The following is a 26,731-nucleotide window of genomic DNA, read 5'->3' as shown; positions in this document are numbered from 1 at the left end:
CTAGATGGAGACTGGGCAGTAGCCAAAACTGAGGCAAAGTGGGGATAGTGGGTTGGGGGTTCCCCAGGGAGGGGAGACCCAGATTGGTGGGGTACTGCTAGGGGGCAGCACCCCAGTTAAAAGGGCACTGGGGTCCAGGGAGGGACACAGGGGCCAAGAGGACAGGCGAATCACCAGCCTGCAGAGGGTCCTCCTGGCTGGAAAAAGAGCTAATTCCTGAGGACAACCAGCAAGAGCCGCCACAGGGGTGAGTCCACACGCCTACATTCAGTATCATGTCTCTGCAATGGCCAGCACCAACTGCTTCAGAGAAGGTGTAGGATCTCCTGCAGTAGACAGATGTGTGATAATCTTTCCCCAGGAAGATCTCATCCTCATAATCAGAGACTGGTTTACATCCTGGACCATGTGATTTTTACATCCTTCCAAAGTTGTTAGCATTAACTATTATATCTGTGTTATCCATCTAACTATCCATTCCTTTTCTGAATCTTGCTAAGTTCTTGGCCTCAGAAATACCCAATGGCAGTGAGTTCTATGGTCTAATTATGCATTGTTTGAAAAAAAATCTCTCTTTTATAATTTTTGAAGTTGATGCCTTTTAATTTCATTGAATGTCCCCTCATTCTTGAGTAATAAGACAGGTACAGCAGAATCTCCCAACCTACCTTCTCTAAACTATCATTATTTTACATACTTCTATTGTGCCCTCATTTGTCTGTCTCCTTTCTAAAGCAGACAAGCACAGTCTTTTCAGTGTCTCTTCATTTGAGAGATTTTCTATACCCTTAATCAATTTCATCATCTGTCTTTTGAACCACTCTAATTCTGAAATATTATTTTGAGATTGGTTAACCCGTACTGTGTAGCACATTCTAGAAGAGGCCCAAACATGATTTATATATTATCTTCATAATTTCTGTATTCTCCACACTGTTCCTTTTGTATCCTAACATCATTCATGTTTGCTTTTTTTGACTAGCAAGTAGCACATTGAGCTGTCCACAGTGGTCCCTTTCCTGCGTGGACACAGTTCATTTAGAACTCCGCAAGATTTTATCCCTCCAAATTTTATTATTTATCGTCACTCTACATATCTGTCATTGTGTTGCCAATTCACCTAGCTTGTCTAATTCCTTGAAGTCCCTCAGTTGTCTCTAAACTTGACTAACTTAAATAACTTTGGCATCTGTAACTTTTGGTACCTCACTACTCATTCCCCTTTATGGAACTCTAATAAATATATTGAAACATCACTGGTATGGAACCTCGATGCACCCCGCTGTTAAACTTTTGTCATGATGAAAACTGACTATTTATTCCTACACTTTGCTTCCTGTCTTAGCCCCCCCCCCCCTTTTTTTTTTTTGAACCATGACAATACTTTGCTCCTTGACAACTTAATTTCTTTGTCAGACTCCAGTGAGGAACATTGTCAAACCTTCTTTGAAAGCCCTAATAAATTATGGAAACTGATTCTACTTAAATATGTCAAGTATCAGAGGGGTAGCCATGTTAGTCTGGATCTGTAAAAGCAGCAAAGAGTCTTGTGGCACCTTATAGACTAACAGGCGTTTTGGAGCATGAGCTTTCATGGGTGAATACCCACTTCGTCGGATGCATGTAGGGGAAAGTTCCAAAACCTGGAAATTTCTACTACATGCATCCGACGAACTGGGTATTCACCCATGAAAGCTCATGCTCCAAAACTTCTGTTAGTCTATAAGGTGCCACAGGACTCTTTGCTCCTTAAATATGCTATACTTTAAAGTAGTACAATAAAACTGCCTCACAATGCATATTGTATTTGTTAGCCAATGAATCCCTTAAGTAATTTAATGGGATTATTGTAATGACTTGGGTAAAAAATAAATTAAAATAATAAAACCCAAAAGACAATTAAAATAAATCTGTTTGACTGTTCTTAATAGACCCTAGTGATAAAATTACCTGAATGTGGCTCAGAATAGATTTCTCTCTGAACTGCCGGGATATTAAAGATCTGATACAGGTTTTTATTAGAGCTGTGGCTTGCCTAAGTGTCCATTTTGAAAATATCATCTTCTCCTCCTGCTATGCAGTATACCATATACTACTAAGATGGTAGCCTCCAACTCAAAGGTAAGTCTATAGTGCTACATATACATAATGCAGTCTGTCAAGTGCTCAGAAATCTTTTGGGGGTGAAAAGCACTGTATAAAAAACCATATATATATTGGAATATATATATATATATTCCAATAAACGCCCGTGGCTTGTGTTATCCAGAAGGTCAAAGCAGAAGGGCACAACAGTTGCATCTGACCTTCAAAACTATAAATATATACACAAGCCCATCTTGTCTCTTCAGTTTATTTTATTCATTTCAGATGTTGCACACAGTTAATTTGGAAATATTGGAAGCTGATTCTATTCTAACTTACACCCATTTTATATCAGTGTAACTCCATTGATTTCAGTGCAGTTAATCTTGATTTCTAATAGTTTATGTGAAATAAGTCCCAGAGCGATTACATCACAGACATTCCCTCCTCATTCAACAAGAAATATACTTGTATAAGATCTGGAGGTTCTTTTGGAAAACTCTAGAATATTTAAATATTATGAGATTGGCTTCCAGAGGTGCTCAGCAGCTGCAACGCCAACTGACTTCAAAGGAAGCTGCACTTCTGAAAGTCAAGCCTTAAGAGTAAGTGGCACTTGCATTCAATTGCGGTATATTTGACTGAAGATGAGTTTAAAAAAGAAAAATAACTCCAACTTTTTTGTGCATTTTAAAGGGCAAAGGCAACTGATGAGGTCATCTTACATTCGGGGAAGATGTATTTAAGAAACCATATTTTGTGATTGTAAATAAAATATGAGCTTTGCACAATTTTTTTCCCATATTTGTCCAGTACTGGTGGTGAAGACAATGTTGTGTACAACTCACTAAAATTACAGATCATGATATGAGTAAATGAGGAAAACAATATCTGTAAAAGATGACAAGCAGGCAATCACTTACAGTCTGTGCTGATCATTTCATCTTCAGACTTCGAAGGGAGTAGAATAAAAAGCAGCCATCCAAATAAAAATATAATATCTTCAAAGGCCAATACACTGAAAATATATTTTTGCTTTTCCAATTATACATTGGATGCATAATTGTCTCAAAACTAGCAAGTACTTTAATAGCAAAGCAGATTTTCTAGGTAGGGGATTTTTATTTATTTTATTTTGCTGCTGATAATGCACTTGTTTGCTTCAGTTGTTTTTATTACATACCCTTGACAAGGTATTGTGTCCTGATCTGTGATCCTTGACTCTTCAAGCTGTTGATATGCTGGTCCTGTAATTCCATTGAACCTACCCCGAGGTAAGGGTGGAGTCTTCCGAAAAGCATTCTTGTGTAGCATTCCACTTCTTTGTCCTGGACTGCAGCACGAAGAGAGACTTCTGGGGACAAGAACAAGAGTACAGTAAAAACTACCAGAGCCCCCAACATACATTTACAGAGTGAAGATTACATAATTAATAATACATGGACTGCAGTATTATACATTTGCTGCTGTAGTTTATGATGTCAGCAGTAGTTCTCCATGGAAATATAATGCTGTAATTCTTACTTGGCTTTTTATTCCATATTTAAATTTCATTCTCTCCTGGAAGAATAGAAATAAATGACAGGTATATTGGAAATTCTCTTGTATTTGGTCAGATGTTCTTCCATTCCATCATCATCATCATCATCACCATCATCATCCTGGTACTTAGCTGTTGATCTGGACTTTACGTTTTAGGCATATCTACTAACACTGCTTTATCAACCTGCACTGTACATTTTTATTAACAATAAGTTGTACCTTTTTTATTGTGGTAAGGTTGCATGAAATTTGAGTAATTTAAAAATATGTTTTTACATATTTCAGAAAAGTACCACCTTTTGAAAATTATATTTATGTTTTAAGGGAGCTAGGAATTATTTCCATTTACTGCAGGAATCATAAGAGATCTGGAATCCACAAATTTATTTTACGTTAGAGTTGAATTCAGTTGCTGCTAATGGAAACAGATGATTAAGCCAGAATCATAACCTATTTCTATCATTAACTGGTTACAGAGGTGCATAGCTATCCTTCTTCTGCAGTATGTCATCTGCGCATTTCCTTTATTATCTATTAGTCTGTGACATAATCTTAATGATAAAGCATAGAGTCAAATATAGTAAAAATCTTAAATGAATCAATCAGTACCATAGAATCTCTATTGATAGAAGTTCCATGCTTGAATAATAAGAGTACAGCAATAGAAATGCACTACCAACCACCTGATCAGGATGATGATTGTGCTCAAGGAGATGAGAGAGGCTACAATAATAATGGGGCATTCCAACTATCTCCATATTGACTTGCTATATGTCACCTCAGGATGGGACACAGATAAAATTGCTAGCATTAACAAATGCTTCTTGGAGCAGCTAGACCTGGAACCCACAAGCAACTATAAAGTAATTAAAACTAACATCCTTGTAGGGGGTGAAATACCAAAGAAACCCACCACAGTAGCATTTAACTTCAAAAAAGCGAACTATACAAACATGAGAAAGGTAATTAAAATGAACAAGAGTGAAGTATCTGAAAGCTGCATGATTTTTTTTTTTAAATCATAACTAAATATTTACAAGAAAGAAACAGCAGCAAGAAGACCACCATGGCTAAACAGATGAGTAAAAGAGGCAGTTAGAGATAAAAAAGCATCCTTTAAGAATGGAAAATTCTCCTGAAAAAATAGAAAGGAGCATAAACTCTGGCAAGTTAAGTGTAAAAGTATAATTAGGCAGTCCAAAGATGTCTGCAAAAAGTTACAAAAGAATCTCACAAAACTTGGTGACTGGGCAATAGATGAAATTCAATGTTGATAAATGCAAAGCAATGCACATTGAAAAACATAATACCTACTATACATGCACAATGATGGAGTCTAAACCAGTTGTCATGACTCAAGAAAGAGATTTTGAAGACATTGTGGATAGTTCCCTGAAAACAGCTGCTCAACACGCAATAACAGTCAAAAAATCTAATAGAATATTGGGAACTATTAGAAAAAGGGAGGGAAAAGTAAGAAAATAGATTAATACCACTATATAGATCCATGGTATGCCCACATCTTAAATACTGCATGCAGTCACCCCATCTCAAAAAAAGTATATTGGAATTGGGAAAGGTACAGAGGAGGGCAACAAAAATGATTAGGCGTATGGAACAGCTTCCATAGGAGGAGAGATTAAAAAGACTGGGACTGTTCATCTTGGAAAAGAGAATAAAGGGGATAGGATAGAGATGAAGAAAGTGCATATGAAAATGGATATGATGTGGAAGAAGTGTGATTCATTCACTTCCCATAATACAAATGTGACACACTGCACCCCATAGTCACTATAGTGATATGGTTATAATGTAATTATGATGCATTTTATACAAAGTATGCCTTGTGAGACATCATTTTAAAAGTCTTAATCTGTTAATTTGTAGGTGCTATCATTGTACAGGAAGTTATGAAATTTTGCTGTGTATGTGCCACTGAAACATGTTGTGAGGTTGGGAACACCCACAAGCAGCCTTTCAGGTGCAATAATAAAAAGACCAAATGATGATGGCTCATTGAGGAGCATACAAAACACTCACAAGGATTACCCCAGGAACTGTGTACAATGGAAACCTCTCAGAGATAGCATGTACCCAGTGGAGACTGTTTGACTCATGTCAGAGCAAAAGATTTTTCCAGCAAACTGGAAAAAGAGATAAAAGGGGAAGTGATATCATCAATTGGCCTGACTCCCCTTACAACATAACACCTGAGGAACAAAGACTGAACTGGGGGAAGGAGGGTACCAAGTGAGATAGAAGAATTCCTGCCTGTATATGCAAAAGCAATAACCCGCTTATACTAGCTAACAGGCTGAGACACTGCTTGATTCAAATCCTGTCTAGTTTATAACGCTTAGATTGTTTTTGTCTTCTTCTTAGGTAATCTGCTTTAATCTGCAGGCTCACTGCTTATAATCACTTAAAAGCTATTTTTCTGTAGTTAATACTTTTTCTTTTCTTTTCTTTCTTTTTTTTTTTTTTTTTTTAACCTAAAACCGTGTGTTTTGATAGAATTGCTTAGGGAACAAAATTGCTCAGGAACAAAAACTGGTGCATTGTCCTCTCCACTTGGAGGGGCAGACTCGGTAATAAACTTATATTGGTCAGGCTTTTGACCACAGCAAGACAGTACAGCTTTAGGGTCCTAGGCTGTGGAGGAGCCTTCATGTGGTTGCAGCTGGGTATGTCCCTGCCTGTGTAAAAGTTTGCGTCAGTGCAAGACCGGGAGAGGTCTGCAGCTTGTCAAGGCAAAACAGTGTAATGGAGTCCAGGCTTCTGAGACAGAGGGCTCAGTGATACCCCAGTTCCAGGTTGCACCCTGAGGGGGAGGCATCACAGGAAGAATCAGGGGATACCCAATGATATTAATAGGCAACAGGTTTAAAACAATCAGAAGGAAGTACTACTTCACACAATGCACAGTCAACCTGTGGAACCTCATTGTCAGGGAATATTGTGAAGGCCAAAATTCATAACTGGTTTTGAAAAAGAATTACATAAATTAATGAAGAATAGGTCCATCAATGGCTATTAGCAAAGATGGTCAGAAACGCAACCCTATGTTCCAGTGTCCCTAATCCTCTGACAATCAGAAGCTGGGACTGGATAACAGGGCAATTCATTCCCTCTCAAGAATCTGGCATTGGCCATGGTTGGAAAACAGAATACTGGGCTAGATGGATCATTGGGCTAGATGGATCATTATACTTTAATGTAGTTTTTGTGTGTGCATATATTTGTAAGAAGGGTTACCTTTGATTACATGCATAAACCCAGTCTCTGTTGCAATCCAGTCAACTGTTGATGTGCTTGTTCTTCCTTTTACAGTACTTGGATTAAAAGAGGGCTTCATTTTGTATGAAATGTGATCTTTATTTGTTTCTAGGGCCACACTTCCTTCCTAAGCAGTTCCCACCTGGACTAAGTATCTTGGACAGACTCCCTGGGCCATACACTTTACTATCAAAATCAACTTTTTCTCCCTGAAATAAAACAGATGTTGCCTCGTAAAGTCATCTGTCCTGTTTTCTCTTCAAGTACTCTGTCCCTATTCTTCACAAACATTCTATATTGTTCTCCATCCCAGACTCTGCTACACTTTAATTGGAAAGATCAATAACCTGTAACGATAGTGAGGGGGTTTTCAATGACCTCTTTAAATTTATTTTTCCTTAACTGTTTAGAACTCTAGAGAAACTTTTTTTTTTTTTAAAAAGAATGTTGTGCAGGTTGAAGTACTATACTTTTGATTCTAAAGACTGGGGTTTAGCTCTTGAAATATATTCTCTGAGAAATCAGTTTTATGATCTCAGCCTCCTCCTTTGTGAAAATGTGTTCACCTTATAACACCACAAAATAATCAACAATCTGTGTTTGGATTCCGAGGAGGGAGTCTAAAAAGAAGCAGTTGACTGAATAATACACAGTGGAAAATTAACTCTTCAGCTTTTACTGCTTGTGAAATATCCACAAGCATATTACTTTGTTCACAATTTTTTTTTTAACTCTGCATGGAATATTTTAATCTCCAAACGGATCTCAGATATTTGAAGTGGGGGCTGTATCACTTAGTAGTGAGTGATCTCATAAGTCACATAGAATTTTTTCTCTTCTCTGATTGGGTGAGAATGCAGGATTTTCCACACGAAGACCTGCATATGAAAAATTAACATTTTGTTTCTAGGAAAGTTTTCAAATGTGCATGCGGAATTTTCTTTCCTCGAACATTTTTGCCAGTAAAAGTTGATTGATCAAGTCTTTATGGGATGTACACAAAAAATGAATGTGAATACAGGAAAAGCAAAAGTATTAACAAATTCTATTAAATATTTGCAGAAAATTATTTACGTTAGCTGCCCCATTGTTACTGTAGGTCGGGCTAGAAGTTGCAGACTTATGTGTACATCACTTGATTTCTTTAGGTACTGACAACAGTTCAGTGACAACTTGCTAACAGTCCTAAAAACACCTCCACCAATATAATACATCAGGAGTTGGCAACCTTTCAGAAGCGGTGTGCCGAGCCTTCATTTATTCACTCTAATTTAAGATTCCACGTGCCAGTAATACATTTTAATGTTTTTAGAAGGTCTCTTTCTAGAAGTCTATAATATATAACTAAACTATGGTTCAATGTAAAGTAAAAAAGGTTTTAAAAATGTTTAAGAAGCTTCATTTAAAATTAAATTAAAATACAGACCCCCCGGACCGGTGGCCAGGACCCGGCCAGTGTGAGTGCCACTGAAAAACAGTTGTGTGCCGCCTTCGGCACACGTGTCATAGGTTGCCTACCCCTGTAATACATTTTGCACATCCATAAAGCTTAAACTTTACTGAATTATAGGTCAAAACTCTTTATTGTCAGTAGTGCTAGTGGTAACTCCTAACATAGGCATGAGAAGCTTTTACTGTGTGAACACAGACAATTATGAATATACAAAAACAAGTGCATGTGCACAAACACATTTGCACAGAAATTGCTCACCTGGCCACTCTATGTATGAATACAATGATTTGTGAGAATTTGGCAAGATAAATTTATATGTAAAATCTGCTAGAGAGCCAACAATAAATCAGACCTATGTCTTTTGTCTTTCCCTCAAACAGGAGGGAATCAAACTATTTTAATAGCTGGGCTGAATGTATGTATCTAGATAGAATATTCCATCTGGTCCAAAATAAATTAGGAAACTTTTCTAAGACTCTATCTCCTGCTATCTTTCTCCTATAAAGTGCTCTTCTCCCTAAGACAGTCAGATTTGTTGAGGCACTGATCCTATTAATAAAGGTTACATCATCCAATCAGAGGGGGGAAAACATGCATAGGGGACTTAGGTGAAAAATAAAAAGACCGATTGCAAAATATAAAATATTCAAACATGAACCTAGTATGTCAGTAAACAAAAACTATTAATCAATTATGATTAATAAACAAATCCATATAAAAAATGCCTGGGCTATGACAATTCACAAGTCAGAAAGAGATACAGCCCTGATCAATGAATGTCTTAGAATGTCTTAGAAGAAACAGTTCAACCATCTCTAACCTTAATGATGAATTACCAATGCATTTTTGCAAATTGTTTCGTGTAGAAATTTTCTCCAGGTTAAACAACTGAATAGAACCAAACCATACTCAGCAGGTGGCTTATTGCCTTCTCACTACACATGCACAGCTCCCAGCAGAGTTAAACTTGTGCATAATGTGGAAAATTCACTGCACGGAATTTACAATAATTCTAGGAACCATCTTGCTCTTTTTTTTTTTTTTTTTTTTTGCAGTTTGTTACCTAAAACTGATTATACATCTCATTATGGATAAGCACATTCAGAAGTACCTTTGTTTACTGAAACATGGAAAGCATTAACAGGAGGGACACAATTTAAGTGATAAAACTTGAGATAAAAATCAAAGGGTACTTTATTGCAGTAGGCAGTTAAGCATCTCAAATGTGATTCAGGCATAAACTGCCAACTATTTATCTGGTATACTGGCTCAGAAGCAGCAAAATTAATTTGACTGCAGAGATCTATAGGAAGGCATTAGAATTTCCAACATCCTGATTTTTTCAGCAGATCACCTGATTACAGCTGTGCAGAAAAGAATCACAACCTGTGCAATGGATCCTAAAGTGCTTTATAAACTGATAGAAAATCTGTAAGACAGGGATACTTCATACACTTCCAGGATTGAATTCAGATGCTGTTTAAGAGAACAAGACAAGTTTCCTTCTGCATTTTTTTTCCTGATGGAAATACTAAGTGTACAGACACACTGAAAAACAATCTGGCTCTAGTTCTTCTGATTCCCCCAATATACAATCATAACTGCCCCTCCTTTTGTCCCCATACATCCCAGGAATCCTAGTCTCTTCACTCTCTTTGTCACATCACAAACAAAATGTAGCTGCACAAACAACATTTTGTTCTTAAATGTGTGTGCGCGCAAAGGGACGAGTGTTCTTGTTTACTTTCCACATTTCTTTACTCTCTTCTTTCTCTCCTTCCATCTCTCAGTAATACTTTGCTCTCCTTCACTTCATTTTCCATTTTGGACTATTGTTTACTCAGCTTATTAATATTCTGACCTATTTTCTTCTGTCTCATTTCCCATTCCGCTTTTTAGCAGTATCGTTGCCATGCTTCCCTTTCCCTCAATCCTTTTCCTTGGCCCCCATTTCACTTTTTCCTCCCCTGCAACCCTTATCCTCCAATATCTCTATTTCTCTTCTCCTGATCCCCCGATTTTCTCTCTCTGACCCATGGGATCTACTTTGATTTCCTGGGTCTACCAGTGCTCTTGTTACTTTTCTTTGCATACTACTGGTCTTCTCTTACCTTTGCGCCACCTCACATTTTCTCTAGTTTCCCCAACAACTTTTCCCTCCACTTCCAGCCTTTATTCTTTCCCATCTAGCCCCCTTTCTCTAGTCCCATGCCCTGAGTAGTAGCTCTGAATGAGGTAGGTACAAGAAGGATGAATCTTCTGCTCTAACACTCCTGATGTAGTCCAAGACCAGTTACTTATGTATGAGGGCTGCCTTCTCTGCTTGGTTTCTTTGGCCTTCCATGAGTAAGACCCAAAGTAGCAGCTCAAGAGGAGAGTACTACAGGACAAAGCAGAGTTACTGCCTGTAAGAGGTTTGTGAAACTCTTTGGTACCAAACCTGCAAGAAGAGCTGCACTGACAGAAGCCTGAAATGGAGCCCCGCTAAGTTTAGAGGCCTTTGTTTGCTCTTGTTTGGGAACTTGCAAAAATAAAAGTAAATTTATGAACAAAATAACAGAACAAAACAACTTTCAAATGCAAATAGAGTGGCCACCATTAAAATTAGAGCTGGTCAAAATTTTCTGAAGACAATTTTTGGTCGCTGAAAATTGGTCTTTTATTGAAAACATGTTTTTATTCCTGAACCTGAAAAAGAAATATTTTTGTTTTTTCTGTTTTCATTTTTTTCCCCTTTCCCTATGACAAAATAGAAAAAAGAAAGTGGGGAAAGAGAAAAAAACAAAAAACAGAGAGAGAAGCAAGCATGACAAGATGACACAACCCTGAAAATTCTCTATAAAAACAATTGCTGTTTGCAAGTAACTGATATTTCTACAATATAAAAAAAGTATTTCCTACACCACTATAGGGATAGGGAATGTTAATTAGGAATGAAAGGTAAAGATTTAAATAGCACTGCACTAAAGTAGCAAAAACGAAAAGCTCACACAATTGTAAGCCTGAGCTATCTATTTTCAGAAGACAAGTTGCAAAAATTGTACATTTTTACATAATTTGCTGGATTGTGCTATGCATATTTATTTATTTTACATGGTTGATAGCTCAGTAGTACTGCTACAGGGAGTATACTATGCTGTGTACTGACAAAAACATACATACTTTGCTATCTAAGACTGAAATGCACATTTCTTGGCCTGTTGACAGCAAGACCAAACATATGCCCCAATGACAGTTATTTGCCAGACACTGTCTTCTGATATATCTTAAGAGACTGACAATTTTTTAGCCTTAGTATGTTTAGGCAATCTGCTGCTAACATTTATTCTGATCAATGGGATGTACTTTAGATCAGTTTTCAGTATTTTAATCATTAAGAATCTCCTATATCTGCTAACATGAGAGTCTGTCAGAATAAATATTGTGCAATGATGTAATATTGTACAACAAGACCTTTGTGAGACTGTTTATGAATGATGATACAGAGTGAATCAGCCTCTAGACTAGTCTATGCTATACATGGTTCCCTCAAAGAAGAGACTTGGATAAATCTTCACTCAGGCATACAACAGATAAATAAATATACAGTAATATGAGCTGTGATCTGATTTCCCTTTGAGCCACACAGAAAACATACTTCAGTCTGTTGGTAAACATGACAATTTAAAATTCTTGGTTTTGCATTTGTATGTCTCACTAGTTCTACTTCAGATTGGGGTTTGTATATATCGTAATGGGCTTGCCACAGAAATCAAACAGCCAATAATAACAACAGTGTTTAAAATATTTGCCACTAAGAGAATATTAACAGCATCCTTAGGACCTAAACAAAAGTGTGAATATTATGAAAAGAACAGTGTGATTATAATGAGATTTAGTATATCAAGGAGCCATGGTATAGAAGAATCAGATAAATTACTGTAACAAAAAGCTCATGTGTATTTAGCAGGGTTTTTTCCTTTCTTTTCTTTCTTTACAATATTTGTAGTGAGGTAAATTTTAAGCATCAGAACATTTTTTCCTCCTGTGTTTTTGCCAGAGCAGAGGTTCTAAATCAGGAGTATGTGTAGGGAATTACGGAGAGGTCTTTCAGGGGGTAGTACCTCAACTCATCTAGTTATTTGCCTAGTTTTACAACAGGCTACATAAAAACCACTAGCAAAGTCAGTACAAACTAAAATTGCATACAGACAATGACTTGTTTATACTGCTCTATATAGTATACACAGAAATGTAAGTACAATATTTATTTTCCAATTGATTTATTTTACAAGTATATGGTAAAAATGAGAAAGTAAGCAAGTGTTCAGTAATAGTGGGCTGTGAGACTTTTGTATTTTTATGCTTGATTTTTCAAGCAAGTAGTTTTCAAATGAGGTGAAACTTGGGGGTACACAAGCCAAATCAGACTCCTGAAAGGGACACAGTAATCTGGAAAGGTTGAGAGCCACTGTGCTAGAGGTAGCATCAGGGCACCAAAAGAATTTCAGGACTGTGTCTAATCCAAGTAGGGGTAATGAAGTTTTCCCCTAGCATTTATCTGCTGAACTGTTATGTCTAACATCATTAGCCAGATTCTTAATTTGAGTGATGCAAAGGGACAGTAATCTAGCCACATTTCCAGAGCTGGCCATACATTTCTCTCATCCTCTTGCATATGTTACAGCTCCTTTACAGCACCCAACCTATATCCATGGGGTCCAGCTGTCTAGCCCTGGGACTCATATGTTATTTGAATATGATAACTAAGCTTTTGCTCATGAACCATACACTACACACATGCACAACCCCCTAGAGGCTAAAAATACAGATAAGTGATGTTGCCAGCCTAGTTTCTGTTGGTCAGATATATGAAATGTTTACTGAACCTACAAAGAAAGAGCTTACTTTTGCCAGAATTTTTTTTCCAGTTCTAATATGAATAAATAAATAAAAATGCCAGAACACAGGGTACTATTTTGCCATCTTCATAGGAAAATATAATTACTTTACAGTGGATTTCTGACTTCCTAATTTGCATTTAACAGTAGTATACTCTTTAGTTAATACCAATTAAATCAATGAACTGAAATCAGTAGGATTAATTGCAGAACCAGCTGCTGCTCAACAAGGGTAAGGGGATCAGACTCTCGACTCATGAGTAGCAAAGTGGTCATTTGTTCCATCTATATAAACTAGATCTTGAGCAATAGTAGTTGTTAAAAAATGAGGAGAAGCCCATAGGCAGGCCTGGAGAGGCTGCTGTAAATTAGGCTCCTCTAATTTACTCGGGGGCCATTTCAACACCAGAGCAGCCCAAAGTCCCAAGAGCACAAAGTTGGAGTAAACCCACCTTTTCTCCGTCTCCCCTTGGACTGTACCTCCTGGAGCAAAATCTTAGCTTACATCTATCAGCAGCTGGCATGTAAAGTTCATCATATGCTTAAGCGATCTGCTAACTTGAGTTCTATATCACTGCTCAGTTTGCCCCAAGGGCCTTAACTACTTGACACAAGTAATATTTAGGGCAAAATTTATCATTAGTAATTAAAATTACTTTCCTAAATTGGTCACATGTAAAATATAGAAACAAAAGTTAATTATAACTAGTTTGAAATCTGTAACATAAAGCTTATAAAGAAAGAGCCTAAACTAAAAAAAAAAAACGACATAAGACAGATGACTAATCAATCAGTGGTGCAGTACTTGTAAACCAGTGACACAAAGTAACTTATGAAGTTGTTGCATGATGCATAAATCAATGATGGGCTTATAAATCACTGACATTCTAAAGTCTATTGCATGTTTTATACAACAAAGGCTTGATATATTAAATTGCAAATTATAAAATTATGAAAGCAATTATTTATAAATCAAGGCAAGCTCATCAATCAATGCAAACACACCTTTGATGCAAGTAATACTAATATAACTTATTGCTGGCAGCCTACAAATAAGGCGCTTGATCCTGTTTTTCTTTCAGCAAAGAAGGCAGCATTAGCAGTGCAGAATATTGGATTGGATACTTCATTGTCAAATGTATTGGAATTCTTCTAATCTAGAAGAGTTTAAATAAATGTGGCTTATAGAGTGACTTCCTTGTGGAAGAAAAATGAATGTGTTTGAAAGTTCTTATTAGATTTTTATTTTAAACAACATTTAAATATCAGGGTAATCTTTGGGAGGTTTAAAAATATTTGGGTCTTTTATGATTTCATGATATATTATGTAAATAAGAGTCAAGAGATATTTCCTGATGAAACTTTATAACATAATTTTATACGAGAGATCATAAATATGGACATTTATTTCATTTGAAATATTTTACTTTTAAAGGGTTATAAAATATCTTTTCCATTTAACTAAAATGAGATTAAAATCTTTTAATGGAAAATGTTCTAGGCACCAATTCAGTAGTTCATCTCTATTCAGCAAAGCACTTAGAGAATATGCATAAACACTTTGTGAAACTGGGGCTCTAGTGAGTGAATTTCGCATGAGAGTTGGTGTTTATTGCCATGTTAAAAGGTATAAGGAAGGCAAATGTAATGGTCCCCAATCGTCCCTTATTGACTCAACAGTGTACTTTGATTTTCTTAGCCTTCCAATCTATTAGAATATAAAAAAAGGAGAAATTGTGGCTGATCTAGGTGGCTAGAATGAAATGTCCTTTTGGGATACAACCAAATAATAGAAGAGGTACAGTAAAGTAGGGCAAAGGAAGACTTTAAGTATAATAGTCTTAAGGAATAGATCATATTGTTATCACTAAGTTTTTCTCCCTAGACTTGCATATGGACATCATTCTGCCTTCTCTGCCATTGTTTTTGAGATCTTTAGTTGTTCCTGTTATCAAATCATCCATATTCTTTGTGCAAGAGGTTATCACCACAAGTTCAGTGATGCTAAATAAAGCTGTTTCCACCAGGTATGAATTTGAATATGAATATCTCAGCCCATCATATACACTTGTCATATGAAAAACCAGAAATTTCTTTTAAAAGGGGCACCTCTTTCAATGTTGAAAATTGACACCTACACCCCCCCCCCCAACCCTTGGAAGCATTGTGTGTCCAAACTTGTAAAAAGTAGGTCTTCAAAAACACTGCTACTCATGAATATACACCGAAACCAATCATTTTTCATTTAGAATTCTATTTGTTTTAAGAAACATTCAGAAAAGGTTGAAAGTTTGCAACAGAGTCTGCCTAGGGGAGCATGAGCCATTAACTTCATGAACTAAGATAGGGCAGGAGAGGAAAAATCTGTTTTTCAATGGTTTCTCAGAATACAATTGTTTAATTCACTAGTCTCTGTCTACAGCTTTGATAGTGTCTCTTAATAGTTCCTCTAGGCTCTTTACAAAAGGTAGCTATAGTCTGTGAGCATCTTTAATGCCTTTTTATGCCTACAGCTAAGGAAATGCTTGGTCATCTGCTTAATGATTGGATCAGGTCTCTGTTAGTACATACTGTCTTGAGTGTCTCCCCATCACAAGAAACAATAATCTTGTATATGTATCACTAAACCAGTGACATCTCTGCCTGTCAATTTTCTGGTCTGAGAGCCATTTGCTTACCTATGTTGCTTGGTAGGCTGGCTTCCTCTGTCAGGAGACAAGGCTTCGGGGAAAGACTGAGTACCTGAAAAACTAGACTCCATAACTTTTCCCATCGCAGGCCCAGGATGCCTGTCTGTCTTTGAATACTGTGGTACAGAGAATAAAAAGCAATTAATATATTAAAATCAGAATACATCATGCACGTTATCAATATCTGAGATGACAAGGAAGGAGGATGGGAGGTTTTTTAAATAAAAATGTCACTGGGAGAAAAAGAACGAATTAAATAACCTGTGCATATTGGAAAGCACAAATACAGTACTCACTGTTAAAATATTGACATTTACTATTTGAAAGTATTTAGTGTTATTGCAGTATTATACAGGTAGCTCTACCCTGAGTATTAAGGAATGCTATAATATTGATTCCTTTAGTCACATGCCTGATTTTAGAACTACCCCTGCAAGATGGTATATCTCAGAAGTTCCTTAGGACCTGGCAGGGCCCTTACTATGTCTCCTTTCTTTAACAGATGGAACTAACAAACCCAAAAGAAAAAAAAACACTTGGATTCAAATGAATAGGAAATGGTGGATCCAAACATCCTTTGGGGAAAGTCTACATCCTGAGTTGCAATTTGAGACTCAGGGCCATCAGGGGTCTACATTTACAGTCTGAAAGTAATTGGCATTCCAGTGGTACTATGAGTATGGTATTCTCTATTTGAGTACTAATCCTCATAGGAACCGCTAGAGTCTATACATTTGGAAATGGAAATGAAACAAGAACAAACTTTCTTCTAATTACATACATGTTGGTCTTTTGTTTTGAAAATACAATGAGCGCTTCTCTGATTTGGCTCCAAGGGGAACCAGAAAGTGCAGAGATGCGTAAATATTAACAAATGAACAACAGAACGTTTAAAAACTCAAAATAAATTCCATTTCAGTATGATGTCAGGGATGGATGATTGTGCAGTCTGATTCTTATTTTATCAAACTAGTTTGCTCATCCATAGTGTTCATTGGGTAATATCCCAGAGATATGAGAAATGGATCTGCCTTTTCATGCGGATGTTAAAAAGTAGTGCAGTTGGCAGCTTTCTTAGGCTACTTGACAGTTACCTAAAGTTAGTCTGGTTGGCCCTATGTTTTCCAACTTTCAGTTGCTATATATCACCAATACTTGCATTCTTTATGCAATAAACAAAGTATTGTACAAGATAGGACATGATACAAGTTAACTCAAGGATGCCTAAATCACTTACGTTCCCTAGAAAGTCATAGCTGATATTATTAAACAACCATTACAGTATAAAGGGTAACAGTGATTCAATATAAACTGTCCATGGTGAAGAACTGGTACAATTTCTGTCACAATGCTTCTCTTTGTCATAGTTATTCTGTAGCCTAACAGAAAAGGCCCAACATTTAGTGCACATAAAAACTAAAATATCCCCTTTCTTAGGTTCAATCATACATCCTACCATCTTCAACAAAATCAGAAAGGGATGACAGAAACCTGAGATCTAGTCAATTTAAAAATGAGTTTAAAATAGTTTTAGTTATTACATTCACCCTTGATTCACCTGGCCATTTTCTGTGGCTAAACAAACAAATTTTTCCCCCTGCGTTTTTCCTCTCCCTGCTTGCTGTGTGAAACATCCACACAAATAACAGGATAAAATGACTAAGGCAGGGGGGAGACATGACAATGAAACTGAATATAGGCAAAGTGCTGTCAAATGCACAAAGTAAACACACTGGTAAACTAGAATAAATGTATCAGGTTCTGATCTCTTTCAGTCATACGGAGCTTAGTGATCACTGGTAACAATAGTAGGTAAAACATTTTCAGATAGATGTATGATTTTTAAGGTGCCAGCTTTCCCAAACCATTCAAACTTTAATGGTTTCTCTGCCAGATGCAGAAAGGAGTTTTGCCTTTGATTTTTGACCTGAATCAATCAATTTGGTCTACAAAACGAATGAATTGATAACTCAAGAAAGCTATTCCTGTCCTTTCTTGTATTTTACATCAGATTAAACTGAAGGTCCAAACGGCTTGTAAAATCATGAGTCTTAAGTGAACCATAAACAACAGCTAGAGCTCAGTCCTGCCCTCTGGACTGGTGTAAAAAGTTGCTGTGGGTTGGGACAGAAGACGGTACGATTCATCTGTTCTCCCCACACATGAAGAGAGGCACGATCCTTTCAAAGTGCCCTAGAAGGTTGGATAAAATACTAGCCCATTTACCAAATTCCCCAACAGGCACTCTCTGCAGGATAGTGGGTTTTTTGGTTGGTGTTGTTTAGCTGACAGATTTATTTCTTCATTATTAAATTTACAGCTGGCCCATAATTATGATGCTAATTCATACAGAAACTAATAAAAGACTCATGTGGCCTGATTCCACATTCCTTGAAGTCAAGAACAAAACTCACAAGGATTCCAGTTGTGATGGGTCAGATACCAGTTTGTAAGCACTTTTCACAAGCCTCTAAACAGTTTTGTCCAATTACATTGGTTGCCTTTGAAGCTAAGAATCAGGTTTATATTTTTGGTTTTTGTCTTGAGAATTTTAATGACATCTTGTCTGTAGGAATTTGTTGGTATTCATGTCCCTTGTCACATATTTATGTACATTTATACTCAGTACTGTATTTATTCCTCCGTAAGATTGACCGTACTATCCATGTCCCTTCTCTCTCCATTTCCCAGATACCATTTCTATACACACTTGTCAAGGTTCCTTCCCCACTCTGAACTTTAGGGTACAGATGTGGGGACCTGCATGAACACTTCTAAGCTTAATTACCAGCTTAGATCTGGCATCGCTCCCACCACTCACAAGCACTACTTTTCTTCCCTGGGTAGTCACCAATTTCCTGGTGAACACAGATCCCAAACCCCTTGGATCTTAAAACAAAAAGAAATTAACCATCCCCCCTCCTTTCTCCCACCAACTCCTGGTGGATCCGGATCCAACCCCCTTGGATCTAAAAACAAGGAAAAAAATCAATCAGTAATTAAGAAAAAGGCTTTTAATTAAAGAAAAGAAAGGTAAAAGAAAGCCTCTGGGAGAATTAGCATACCAGCTACTTTCACAGACAACAGATTCAAAACACAGAGGATGTTCCCCTGGGAAAAACTTTAATACACACAAGAATACCCAAATTTGATAATTCCCTTAATGGTACAAGCCAAGTTACAAAGAAATAAACATAAACCTATTTATCCCTTTCTAAAACTTACTACTCGTATAAGAGGCTGGTTCCTTGATCTTCTTCACTCCAGCTGAAACTGAGACGCTAAACAAAGGAAAACTTCCCTCCTTCCTTTTGAAACATCTTGTTCCCCCATTGGTTCCTCTGGTCAGGTGTCAGCTAGGCTAGGTGAACTTCTTAACCCTTTACAGGTAAAAGAGGCATTAACCCTTAACTATCTGTTTATCACAACACTTATAACCTGATTTTCACAAGTGCTGAGCAACCACAGCTTCTTCTGGCTGCAAATCTGAACAATCAAGCTAGTCGCCCTGTTTGGTAGAGTTATTTGAGGGAGGATCTTCGTGTTAAGTTTAAAACACAGCTGAAGATTTATTTGTGCTATTTATTTTTAGGTTTTTATTGTCTCTTGATTGACTATTTGTGCTTCTTGTTTGAGCAATTACTGAAAAGTCCTCTGATGCATGTGGCTAAATAAATTAATGAATAATGACAGAGTTAAAAAATAAACCTTTGTGCAAATTTTCAATTATTCACAGTTTCATGTTATAGGCAATTGCCCATCCTTTCAGCTTCTTACGAGTAATATTCCACCCCTTTCCTAGATATACTATTAAAATTTGAGGACATAGCATGGTCTAATATGCAGGATACTGGCCTGGGAGTTGGGAAATCTTCATTTTATTCATGGCTCTGCCACCTCACTTGTGTGACTTTGAGCAAATAATTTCATCTCTCTGTGCCTGGATTTCACCAACTGTAAAATTAGGATAATGATACCAGCCTTTGTAAAGTGCTTTGAGATCTCTGGATGACAAGTGCTATACAACTGCTAAGCTGACCCTATGATTTTACTTCTTTAACTAGATAGGTTGGTGCAAACTACTTCCACTTTCTGCAAAGTCAGAAACCTAGTTTCTTCTCAGGAACTCCCTTAAATAGCCCCACATTTAGAACTACCCACTATAAGAGCTGGAATTTCTAACTAGCTTACAGTATCTCTCTCATTACTGCTGGTCTACTGTGGTCAATATTTAACTGCCAACATTCTCATGATAGTTTGTTTAAATCACAGCTCTGCCAAAACTACAGTGTATATCCCAAACACTCAAGGGGTTAAATGGAGGTCAATAATTTGCTGTTGAACTTTCTGACAATTCTGATCATCCCATAGGCCAAAACATAGTTTGCTCTCTTTCCCACAACAAATTAAAAAGGAGTTTTAAATGTCTTCATCTTGCTGTGCAACAAATGACGCTGTATTTCTATAGAATAGGCCAATATAGAATTTAATTATTACACACTCCAGCAAAAAGTGACAAGACTGAGAAAAGGCATTTTTATCCTTGATAGTGGGGAATATGAGAATATTAGGAAAGTTTGGAACCAGTGACCACAAGTACTTGAACCAAGCACGGTGAAGAACGTGACCACAAAATGCAGCAAAACAAGAGTACTGGACATCAGGAAAGAAAGTGATGGGGAATTAAGAGATCTACTGAGTAAGGCGTAGTGGCAGGAAGTTTTAAAATCCACAGGTGTTAAAAGAGGCCAGGAATTCCTATAAGGAATTTTAATTAGGTTGACAATCCACAGTTTCTCTGGTCAAGGTGAATGCAAAATTTGGCCAGATTGCTTCATAAAGGGCTACTCAACATTTCCTTAAACTCTCATAATTTTTAGTGGAAATGAAAGTAGTAGTCAGTGACCAACAAGAATGCTCTGAATATAAAAAGCCTTGCAGGGTAGGTAGACACAGACAACAAAAAAGCAACATGGATAAAATACCACCTTAGGGCTAGATCGAGCATTGAACTGTGGTTGTTCCCCTTTCCCACCTCCAGGAAGAGCACTGGTGAGTCTCAGTTCCCTGCCTTTTCTTCTGAGGATAAGAAAGGTGGAGCATTCTCTTTGCATGTCTCCCCCATCTCTGTCACTTGCATGAGCAAGGTGGAATAGCAGGAGCATCTATACTCCTTAAAATCTAGGAAGCCCTAATGTGGTCACATAGGGACAGAGGGATCTTTCTCCCTCTTAGGCCTGGTCTACACTACGCGTTTAAATCGATTTAAAGAGCGTTAAATCGATTTAACGCTGTACCCGTCCACACTACAATGCCCTTTATAACGATATAAAGGGCCCTTTAAATCGATTTCTGTACTCCACCCCGATGAGAGGAGTAGCGCTAAATTCGATATTAACATATCGGATTACGGTTAGTGTGGCCGAAATCGCGTATTGGCCTCCGGGCGGTATCCACGTGCACCACTGACGCTCTGGACAGAAATCTGAACTCGGATGCAGCGGGCAGGTAAACAGGAAAAGCCCCGCAACTTTGAATTACATTTCCTTTTGCCCAGCGTGGAGCTCTGATCAGCCCGGGTGGCGATGCAGTCTCAATCCAAAAGAGCTCCAGCATGGACCGTACGGGAGATACTAGATTGATCGCTGTTGGGGAGACAAATCTGTTGTACCAGAGCTCCGTTACAGAACACGAATGCCAAAGCGTTTGAAAAAATCTCCAGGATAGACAGCGCTGCGTGACAGCGTAACGGGAGCCAGAGACTCAATGGACGCTCATGGTGGAGGGGTACTGAGGACTCCAGCTATCCCACAGTCCACAGCAGTCTCTGAAAGTATTTGCATCTTGGCTGAGCTCTCAATGTCTGTAGGTTCAAACACAGTGTCTGGCATGGTTCACGGGAATAGCTTCTCAGTTTCCCCCCCCCACCACCACCCATGAAAGAAAGGGAAAGAATCTTTCTTGACTTCTTTCATGTCACCCTATCTGTACTGAATGCTGCTGGTAGACGCAATGCTGCAGCAGTGAGGAGCAGTATCTGCTCCTCTCCCCTCCCCGGTTGTAGACGGTACAATATGACTGATATCCGTCGTCGCCATCAGCCCGTGAGTGCTCCTGGCTGGCCTCAGGTGGCTGGCCGGGGTGCCTGGGTAATGGGATGACTCCCAGTTACTCCCAGTAGATGGTACAGACGGTGGTACTGTCTTCTCATAGCAACTGGGGGCTGAGCTTCATCAGCCCTCCCTTTCTGTGTAAAGAAAAGTTCCGTACTGCCTGGACTGTCATAGCCCCGGGAGGCTGCTCCCCCTCATTTTATCTAACAAGTCTCTGTTTCTTATTTCTGCTTCTTTATATTCATCACAACTGGGGGGACCACTGCCACGGTAGCCCAGGAAGGTTGGGGGAGGAGGGAAGCAACGGTGGGTGTTGTTGCAGGGGCACCCCCTGTGTACTGACTCGGAACAGCTGTGCTCTGATACACTGGTCCTCTAATACACTTGCCCCTATTCTAGCGGACTGACTTTATTTTAGAAACTATAAGGGAGGGATTGACTCAGTCCCAAGTGAGTCACTCCAATTTGCTTTGCGTTGCGCCCCCGGCCGATTCAGCCAGGGGCACTCATGATAGCAGCGGACAGTACAGAGGGGGAGATAACCGTCATCTCATTGCCAGTTTTCTTTGCGGCGTAGACGGTACAGAACGACCGTAACCCTCTCTGCTATCATTGCAAAAGCAAGTGCAATGCTGCTGTGTAGCGCTGGATATCGCCTCTCTCTCCGTGGCATCCAGTCAACTACAGTGCCGGAAAAAAAAATGCTGACGGGCTCCTCGGTTGCCGTGCTATGGCGTCTGCAGGGCTCCAGGGAAAAACGGCGCGAAGGATTGTCAGCTGATGTTTTCCCAGAGAAAGGATACTGATGACATTTACCCAGCCACCCGCGACAATAATGATTCAACCCAGATTCCAAGGGGGGGGAGACTGCGGGACTACTTGGGGATAACTACGGAAGGCTCCATGCCCGCTTCCGAATTCAGTTGCTCGGCCCAATGGACGCACAACGCCGAATTACTGTGCCTAGTGTGGCCGCATGAAATCGAATTTATAATATCAGTTTTATAAAACCGATTTTAGCTAATACGATATTATCCCGTAGTGTAGACGTGGCCTTACTCCCCAAAGTAGATGCAATAAGAACAGACACAATCTGTCCCTTTACAAGTGAATGCTAAGGGTTGGGGGAGTGAGGGGAATAAGGCGATTTTAGAAATATATCAGGGGAAAAGTAGTAGTACTGGACAAGCAGTAGGATGGAATATAAATCAATGATGACTCAAGAATAACAGCACTACTGCTTTCTTTAAATATGTCTTTAACAAGAAAAAATATCAGACAAGAAGTTTGAATGACTAGTAAGGAGGTAAAAGTAATTATTGATAAATAACAAGTAGAGCATTACAGCACTTGGAAAATATGTACAGATACACAAACTGATCCAGGTTCAAGACACCCCAGGAATTAGCTGACTGTATTGCTGGAGATTATTTTTGAAAAGTGACAAACAAATGGGAATGAAATAGGAAATAATAAATGTAGTAACACTCTTCAAACAAGAAAATTAGAGTAATCCTGACCATTACTATCATATAAATCCAGACTATATCCCTAACAAAATAATAGAAGCAGTGTTAACAGGAAAAAGCTCAACAAACACCTGGGGGATAATAGAATAGCAAGCTATAAGCAGCAGGAGCTTATAAATAATAATTCTTCCCTAACAAACAAGATTGCTGATTTGTTTTATAGAATTACAGAATTTGTGGATGATGGTTAGTCTAGTATGGAGGAGAAAAGGGGTGGACTTGCAGAAGAAATTCATAAAGAAGAAATGAATGTAATTGCCTGGTAACTGAAGCTCTCCAAGTGTATTGCACCTGCAAATCTACACTTATTCTCCCTCTTCTCTTCTCCAGAGACATTACTGGAATGCTTTCATTAAGCATTAAGAAACTGAGGAGAAGTATAGAGTGGGGTCACTTCTGGAACATATGGATCTCAGGCTGACTTGAGCCCCCGCCCTCAAAAGATTTAATACCAAATGTTCTGTAGCTCACATGCCTGACACATGAGTCCTACAATGTGGATCTGCCCAGGCAATACAACTCCACATATTGCTAGGTAGCCTTCCTTTCCTAGCTGTGGATTTTCTCCTGAAGGGAGACACAAAAATTAAGGATGTGAACAATCTGAATTCTAATGCTTCTACATTTCACACTATCAGCAATCCCTGTTGCTTTCTGAATATCATGTTGCTTAACTTGAGCATCTATTTCACATCTCATTACATGACTGTAAAAGCAACCCTTCCATATGAATGTTTAATGAATTGAGGGGAACATCCCACACCGTAATTTGAAACACAGATTCCAGCCAGATAACATTTAGTTTAGGATTCAGCAAGAGACTGCATTACAAATGGAAAGTATTTTGAAAGCAAACATCCAGAGTTTTCAGCCTTATATGTGATTTTCATAATCAAGCTGCTGTAAAGAAATCTTTAATTGGCACGGAAGTGGGCTATCAGAAGGATTGAGATTTATTAATCCATATATTCCTGCTACAGCTGCAAATATAATGAGTTAGGCTAGAGTGCAAATTTGTAATCAATTTGAATGCATGGTTCAAAATGAAATGTAGGGTCTACCTGCAATCGTACAATAATAATTTACTTACATTAACATAGTACCTCTCATTAACAGAAACCCAAAGTGCCTTTCAAAGTATAAACAATACAACCCTGATTTAACAATCTCCAATTTTAAAAAGGTTGTGGGAAGAGGTGGCACCCTTGCACTGTAATTGGTCAAGTTGTTTGCAAAGTTAGCTGATTACCACTAATTGTGTTCTGGATCTCTTCCAAAAGGGAGAGCAAGGATAGCATGTTTGGAAGAATCTGTGCATTGGGATCACTTTACCCACAAATGAAATGCACCAACCTCTAGATTAGCATGCGACAGATCTTTAACAGTGGCCTGAAATACCACAGCCATTTGACTTTATTAAACTCATAAACCTTACACAAACATTGTCTACCTTACCCAGTTTCACAACTATTAGAGAGAACAGGAGGAAAAATAAGCTGGGTATAAAATTTGGAAGAGTCACCAGACCCAATTTAGGGAAGGAAGAGTTAAGTCTGGGAGCTTCTGAGGTAAGAAAGGAGGAGGGAGATTTTGAGGATCCACTCAGAGGGTTAGGCAAGGAGAAGACTTCAAAGATTTATATAAGCACACTTTTGGGGGACATATGAAAATCAAATATCTAAGCCTTCTGAGGTTCCCCCATTGTCAGTTATCAGGGTTCAGTAGTTGTTAAAAATCTCCAGTGAACACTTCTCATGGATGTCACGTAAGTACTTCTAATTTTTTGAAGGAGGGTGGATCTTCATCATCCATCTTATGCCATGGCACAGGCTTGATCATACTCCCATTGAAGTCACTTTGACTTTTGCCTTTGACATCAATGGGAAAAGGATCAGGGCAACAATATGCACTTAGGGTGCCAAATGCTCAGCCTAGCGCCCTGTCTAACTAGCAGAGCTGGGCCCTGGCGAGAAGTTTCTGGGCTGGGTGTGGAATCCTTCCCATCATCAACAGATTGTGAGCTGCTGAGGCAAACTTCCATGGAGACTACTACAGCTCAGTGACCGAAGTAGTGCTATGTGGTCCCAATATACTTCTGTTTCCTCACAGGAATGCTCTGACTCCTCATCAATGTCCTGCTCCCAGTCCTTCACACCAGAATCCCATTACAGCTTTAGAGGTGGAGGCAGGATTTGCCCCCTAAGAGTTGATATTTTGCACTTTCCCAGTTTTTGGAACTAGTTTGAAAGTCTTTTGTTGTTGTTGTTGTTTTACTGTGATGGTTTATGAATATTTAATGAAGTGCCTTCCTGCACTATAGTCTTTCCAACAATAGAAACCATTATTACCCTGCAGTTATGCTACATCCTTAACCGTGCAAGGTCATTCTATTTTTTCTTCCTTAATGTCATTGCTCCCAAAGGGAAAAAACATTAAAAGCAAGGCTAGAGCATCTCCCTGCCAGCAGCAATAAGATCTGGAAAACAGTGTGTTAATTACCATCATTGGTAATCACCATCCTGAACAGCACTGGCTAGTAAGCAAACTTCGGCTGAAAACCATTGTTACTGTTTATTATTTCAAATCCCCCCAAACTGGAATCCACAAACTACCCCTTCAGCTATCATGACCATTATAAAGGGACATAATAAGCATTATTATGATGACAATAGAATAGGACATCAGTGAAGTTTATGGTGTGTTTGTCAAATGCTCAAAGGACACTAAATAATTATTTACAAAATTGGAGCAAAATATATTTGACAATGAAAGGGAAAGAGACAATGTACCTAGTAATATCTGAGACCTAGTTTATATAGCATATGTTAGAGCAAAGGATTACAAAAAGCACTTTACAGACTTCACTTCACCCGCTAATGTGCTGGTAACACAGATGATAGCTATTCTGAATCAGCAATCTTCACAAAAGCTTTTGTAAGGGGGAATAAGAACCAGTTTTGTGTCCACCCAGCCAAGACTGTGGTCACTGAGAAGCCAAGCAGAAATTAATCACCACCTGGGATGAAACCCTAGCGGCTACTCTTCCAAATCCTGTCTACATGGTGGTGGACCTCTGAAAGTTGGTTACCTCAACGTAGGGAGCCAATCCAGCTCCTTTGCCAACTACTGCTATTGCCTTGTGCTACTCCATAGCACAGTATGT

General features: G+C 38.4%; 1 protein-coding gene across 2 annotated transcripts in view; it reads right to left on the bottom strand.

The window, feature by feature from the left end:
* Positions 1–26,731, bottom strand: part of NRG3 (neuregulin 3) — an 898,610-nt gene that overhangs the window by 19,244 nt on the left and 852,635 nt on the right. For both annotated transcript variants that reach the window (XM_075072572.1, XM_075072573.1), the window contains exons 7-8: positions 15,915–16,042; positions 3,269–3,439 (exon numbers count right to left, since the gene is read on the bottom strand). In XM_075072572.1, the coding sequence (XP_074928673.1) occupies positions 3,269–3,439; positions 15,915–16,042 (299 nt within the window). The remainder of the gene's footprint in view (positions 1–3,268; positions 3,440–15,914; positions 16,043–26,731) is intronic.

Source organism: Chelonoidis abingdonii, chromosome 15 (assembly GCF_003597395.2).
Source record: "Chelonoidis abingdonii isolate Lonesome George chromosome 15, CheloAbing_2.0, whole genome shotgun sequence".
NCBI classification, from domain to species: domain Eukaryota; kingdom Metazoa; phylum Chordata; order Testudines; family Testudinidae; genus Chelonoidis; species Chelonoidis abingdonii.
This window is presented reverse-complemented; position numbering and strand designations above follow the sequence as displayed.